The sequence below is a fragment of the Oncorhynchus gorbuscha genome, linkage group LG10, assembly GCF_021184085.1.
Source record: "Oncorhynchus gorbuscha isolate QuinsamMale2020 ecotype Even-year linkage group LG10, OgorEven_v1.0, whole genome shotgun sequence".
Lineage (NCBI taxonomy): Eukaryota > Metazoa > Chordata > Actinopteri > Salmoniformes > Salmonidae > Oncorhynchus > Oncorhynchus gorbuscha.
In genome coordinates, this window is record NC_060182.1 from 37,049,801 (window position 1) to 37,055,996 (window position 6,196).

Consider the following 6,196-nt stretch of genomic DNA (forward strand, 5'->3'; position numbering starts at 1 on the left):
ATTTTATATTACATTTCACATTAGTTCTCAATAAAAAAGCTATCTATAATAAATGTACACTATAAATACAAAAGTATGTGGACACCCCTTCAAATGAGTGGATTCGGCTACTACAGCCACACCCGTTGCTGGCAGGTGTATAAAATTGAGCACACAGCCATGAAATCTCCATAGATAAACATTAGCAGTAGAATGGCCTTACTGAAGAGCTCAGTGACTTCCAACAAGCCAGTTTGCATCATTTTTTCCCTGCAACTGTAAGTGCTGTTATTGTGAAGCCATTGGAGCAGTGGGAACTCGTTCTCTGGAGTGATGAATCAAGCTACACCATCTGGCAGGTTGCCGGTCAAATCTGGGTTTGACGCCCCAATACATAGTGCCAACAGTCTGGGGCTGTTTTTCATGGTTCGGACTAGGTCCCTTGGTTCCAGTGAAGGGAAATCTTAACGCTTCAACATACAATGACATTCTAGACGATTCCAAATTTGTGGCAACAGTTTGTGGAAGGTCCTTTCCTGTTTCAGCATGACAATGCCCTCGTGCACAAAGCGAGGTCCATACACAAATGGTTTGTAGAGATCAGTGTGGAAGAACTTGACTGGCCTGCAAAGAGCCCTGACCTCAACTCCATCAAACACCTTTGGGATGAATCGGAATGCCGACTGCGAGCCAGGCCTAATCGACCAACCTCAGTTTTAAAAAGAATATAGAAAATAATATGCGCTTGTGGCTGAATGAAAGCAAGTCCCAGCAGCAATGTTCCAACATCTAGTGGAAGACCTTCCCAGAAGAGCTGCTGTTGCTGTGGCAGCAAAGGGGGGACCAACTTCATATTAATGGCCATGATTTTGGAATGACATGTTTGACAACCAGGTGTCCACATACTTTTGATCATGTAGTGGATTTTCACACAAAAAACAAAAATTAACTGTATGTATTGTCTTTTGTATTCCACTAAGGTGGACTAGGGTAGATTTGTGGAACAATTTCCTGATTGTTTCCCTACAGACTGGTGATCCTCTACCTTCTCAGAGGTAGTTTATTAGTGAATATATTGACAACAACAGTTCCAGAAAATCTCACCAAAGACCAATCCATCTAAATCATTTAAACCTGAGTAAGTTGAACTGGCTCTGTGTTCCGCAAGATCGGCAAACGAAAAACGACAGGAATCCTCCTGTACGGCGAAGCCACAACAGGTCTGTTTGGTTTGTTACATAACTAAACATTGTAAATATACACGTTTGTGATGTGTTTTGAAGTGTGCATGTTATATTGTATTATTATTTACCAAAAGCTGCAGGAACTGGAGAAATGTATAATTATGATAATCATGCTTAAAAAGTATATATCCGTTTAAGAGAACTACAATATCCATTTTATGAACATTTCATTAGAATATCACATCACAAATGAATTTGGTCTGATATCTTGATTAGCATATTGACAGTAAAAAAATATGACAGCTTCCTGGTATCCGTCTCAGTTCAGTTGGTTCTGTATCAGTCTGACAGACAGCCCACTCTTGCCTAGGCAGGGAATTGGTTATTTTCCTGAACTATTCAATGCTCTGATTAATTGGTTCACTCCGAGGAAAGGGCTGAGTGGCCAATACCAGCCCAGCAGAGATTGGTCCGTCCGATCTACATCTAACCAAGTGGCAAGGTCCAATTTAGATGTGGTTTAATGTGGCGTGACTGTTTATCTCTTGTGGTGGTGGATACTAAACAAGACACCTCTTTGGTAATTGTGGCCCTGAGATGCTTTGTGTTTGGTTGATTTCTTTGTTGTTCCATATTTTGTTTAGACAAACTTCATAACATACAATATTGTGGAGATGAGAATCAAATCAAGCTCTCAGATTTACCATAATCAGACAAATGCTCTATGCTCAGCTTTGATTGTCAGTAGCTGTCTAAATTTGTTACTCATATACAAAAATGAAATTCTGAGGGTATTTTTTATTACTTATTACACAAAAGCTTAATTTCATGTAGATGTAACAAATATCATAATCACAATGTTTTTGTTAAATAGTAAAGACTCAATCTTTAGGAAATTAGATCAAAGAATAGACTAAATATTTTGTGGTCTGGTTCCTTCACCTGCTAGAAACAGATGTATATCTCTTTTTTCAGTGTGTCTGCCATTTTGAGAGGAAAAAGGTCCGACAATCATGCAAACACATCCTTAAACCCGCTGATAGAAATATAATACACACTCAGGAGGCATGTATCTCTGTTCTGTTTATAGGTAAAACAACAAATGTTCAAAAACGACACAGATTTGTGCATACTCTCATTTGTCTCCTTGGTCACAAATGTATCACAGTGTGGAGATATCACATAACAACAGCCGTGAGATCAAAGGCGTCTCATTGAGAAAGACAAAAGACTCAGCATTAAATGTCACTGTGGATATAAATAATACGTAGGGCTTTAACAAATGGCAGCAATAAACATGTCAACTCAATGGCTTGATTCCCAAATTATAGCCTAATTCATTAATCTGCCGGAGTTATGCTGTTGTAAAACTGTATTAAACTTCTGCTCGGGGTTGAACGCACTCAGAAAGGTCAACTGTGGAAAATCACATTATACAGACGGTCTTAGTAGAAAGTATACATATTTTTCATATAAACAACCTCTCTGAAAAAGTACAAGTCCATCAAAATGTGCGTACCTTAAAACACTGTATTTACAAAATATCAAGTTACACAGAGACGTAAACACAATTTGGGTTTGGGTGATATGTGAGACCTGGCAGTACTATGACGAGCTCAGTGTTAGTTCTCTCAAAAGTCTCGGAAATGGTTCCCTTTTTAATTGTGCTATTATCCGTCTCTCACACAACCCTCATTGCAAAACACTCAGTCTCACCAAATTGTTACAGTAAATTGAAATGGACAAACCAGAGTCTGTCTGAGCCGTCTGAAAAAATATATTCCTTTCCCAAACAGAGATTTTCTTCCTTCCTTGACCCAGAAGAGCACTGGAGGAGAACTTCCCTGACAGACACTGCAAATTGTGGACAACAGGAAAGAGCCAGGGAAAGTAGGTGACCAGTGAAAGGAGAAGAGGATGAATGTGGCTCTGTGGTAATATGACACCATATCCACGTACTCTCCTCTCACACTAGAGAACTGACAAATGTCAATGTGTTGTTGTTGCTGTCGCTGATGCTTATGTTGATGTTGATATAGCACTCGTCCAGTCCATTAACTATGTCCCCTAGGCTCATCTCACATGACCCATATGACTGAGTTAGGTCAGTGTCCTTTAGAGCTTCTTCATCTCCCTCATACCCTTCTTCCTCCACCTTCTCATCCTCCACCTCTTCCTCCTCTTCTTCCTCCTCTGTGATGGAGCAGAGACGGGTGGTGCTGGGGCCTCCAGGGCTGTCGGCAGGTGGCCGGTAGTGGCACTGCCCGTTGAGCAGCTTCCTCAGAGGCATCAGCGGCACCATGTCCTCCCCCAGCAGCTGCTGTTGGCAGTGCCTGAAATCACTCTGCCTCTTCAGCCGCTTGAACTCACTGAAGGCTGAGGTGGACGTCTGGTAGAGACTATGTGCGATGGCCCTGGCCTTCTCTGACTTGCTGACCAGAACGGCATGGCACCGGAGAACCACTGCCTTGTTCTTGACCTGATGTCTGTAGATCCAGGCTAGGATCTTGGGCCGGCAGGGGTCAGCTGTGCAGCAGGTGATCCGGTTCAGAGAGTATAGGTGGGTGGGCTTCTTCTTGCCTGTCTTGTCTGTGCCCATCCGGATGCCCTGAAGACCCACTGTTAACATCATCTTGACGCTCTGCTCTCCGTAGTTACTCCTTTGCCAGATCTTAGCCACAGGGTCCTGTGTGCAGCCTCCTCCTTTAGCTGTGATGGTGACGATGCTTCCCAGATAACGAACGTTGTAGGTGTGCTCCTCTTTATTGAGCTCTACCGTCTGCCTCTTGCTCTGGAAAACGGAGCCCAGCCAGTCAAAGGGAGTGGAGTCAGGGAGAAGGTCGGGACAGGAGCGCACCAGGGAGGAGATGATGGACTGGTAGGTCAGCCCCACTCCAAGGCTCTTAGGCTTTGTCTTGGCCTCATCCTCCACGAGAACAAACTTACTTCTTCTCCAGGGCAGCATGGTGCAGGCTGAGTGAGTTTGAGGGAGCGAGCCCTCCTGCCTGTGTGTGTTTTTGTCAGCAAAATAGAGAGAGAGAGAGAGAGAGAGAGCAGAGAGAAAGAGGGAGGGAGAGAAATAAATAGAAGCCTCTCTGCCAAGCACAGAGGAAAGACTGAGAGCTGCGAGCCTCAGCCAGTCTGTTCCACCAATTGCTCCTCCTTCCTCTCCTCCTCCCTCCTCCTCATCTGTCTGCATCATCCAGCTCTGATCAGTGCTGGAGACTTAGCCCCGTGCTTCAGAAACCCCCCTCTTCCTCCACTGTTTTCATTCCAAATAGCTCGCCAACCTCTCTCATTTATCTGGCCAGGTCTGAGAAGGAGATTGGGATTTCTATGTATTTATGTTTGTCTTAACCCTGAGTACGCTGAGACAGAGAGGGTGCATCCGGATGTCATTGTATTCTCAGGGTGGATTGATTATGTATTTGATTAGCTGTTACATTATGATATGGAGGTCAAAGGTTGGAACGGTGTTCTAATTAATTTTACTTCCTTGTTTTGGTGAGTGTTAGTGACATTGACAAAAAACTATTATCACCACCGTGGGAATGTCAATGGACTTCAAAATGACCATACCAATCCTACTACTTTGGTTCCCAACACATTTAGCTGAAAACACAAGCAATATAAACATTATAAAGGTTGAAACCCAGCAGATGCTTAGACTTGAATTATGCATAGTTAAATCAGCGGGATTCTGGGTTATTATGAAAATGTTATGTAGTTTATGTAGATCTCAACTGAAACTGCAATCCTTTTTTCCTTCCCTTTCCTTGTTAAAATACATACAACACAGCCTATAAATCTAATATTGTAAATGTTGGAATGTTACATGTGACCATGACATCTCCCTCCATCTGACTTTATTGTGGTCTGTGCTGTCATGCTTGACTGATTTACTCTATATTGGGAGGGCCCATCACAGGGCAGCGTTTCCGGCTTTGCAGCAATTAATCATTGTGAGTATTATTTCTATCTGTCACCAAGGGTGCCAGAGAGTGGGACTACATTTGTCATGCGTAGATGAAGTGAGAGAATGACTCAAACTGAGAGGAAGTAGCTGTGTAATAATACAGTGCCTTGCGAAAGTATTCGGCCCCCTTTAACTTTGCGACCTTTTGCCACATTTCAGGCTTCAAACATAAAGATATAAAACTGTATTTTTTGTGAAGAATCAACAACAAGTGGGACACAATCATGAAGTGGAACGACATTTATTGGATATTTCAAACTTTTTTAACAAATCAAAAACTGAAAAATTGGGCGTGCAAAATTATTCAGCCCCCTTAAGTTAATACTTTGTAGCGCCACCTTTTGCTGCGATTACAGCTGTAAGTCACTTGGGGTATGTCTCTATCAGTGTTGCACATGGAGAGACTGAATTTTTTTCCCATTCCTCCTTGCAAAACAGCTCGAGCTCAGTGAGGTTGGATGGAGAGCATTTGTGAACAGCAGTTTTCAGTTCTTTCCACAGATTCTCGATTGGATACAGGTCTGGACTTTGACTTGGCCATTCTAATACCTGGATATGTTTATTTTTGAACCAATCCATTTTAGATTTTGCTTTATGTTTTGGATCATTGTCTTGTTGGAAGACAAATCTCCGTCCCAATCTCAGGTCTTTTGCAGACTCCATCAGGTTTTCTTCGAGAATGGTCCTGTATTTGGCTCCATCCATCTTCCCATCAATTTTAACCATCTTCCCTGTCCCTGCTGAAGAAAAGCAGGCCCAAACCATGATGCTGCCACCACCATGTTTGACAGTGGGGGTGGTGTGTTCAGGGTGATGAGCTGTGTTGCTTTTACGCCAAACATATCGTTTTGCATTGTTGCCAAAAATTTCAATTTTGGTTTGATCTGACCAGAGCACCTTCTTCCACATGTTTGGTGTGTCTCCCAGGTGGCTTGTGGCAAACTTTAAACCACACTTTTTATGGATATCTTTAAGAAATGGCATTCTTCTTGCCACTCTTCCATAAAGGCCAGATTTGTGCAATATACGACTGATTGTTGTCCTATGGACAGAGTCT

At 42.6% G+C, this 6,196-nt stretch overlaps 1 protein-coding gene across 1 annotated transcript; it reads right to left on the reverse strand.

Moving 5' to 3' along the window:
* Positions 1-1,947: 1,947 nt before the first annotated feature.
* On the reverse strand, positions 1,948-4,580 carry LOC124045136 (protein FAM43B-like). Its single transcript, XM_046364377.1, has one exon. The coding sequence runs from the start codon at positions 4,363-4,365 to the stop codon at positions 3,130-3,132; it is 1,236 nt and encodes a 411-aa protein (XP_046220333.1). The 5' UTR covers positions 4,366-4,580; the 3' UTR covers positions 1,948-3,129.
* Between the last annotated feature and the right edge of the window lie 1,616 nt (positions 4,581-6,196).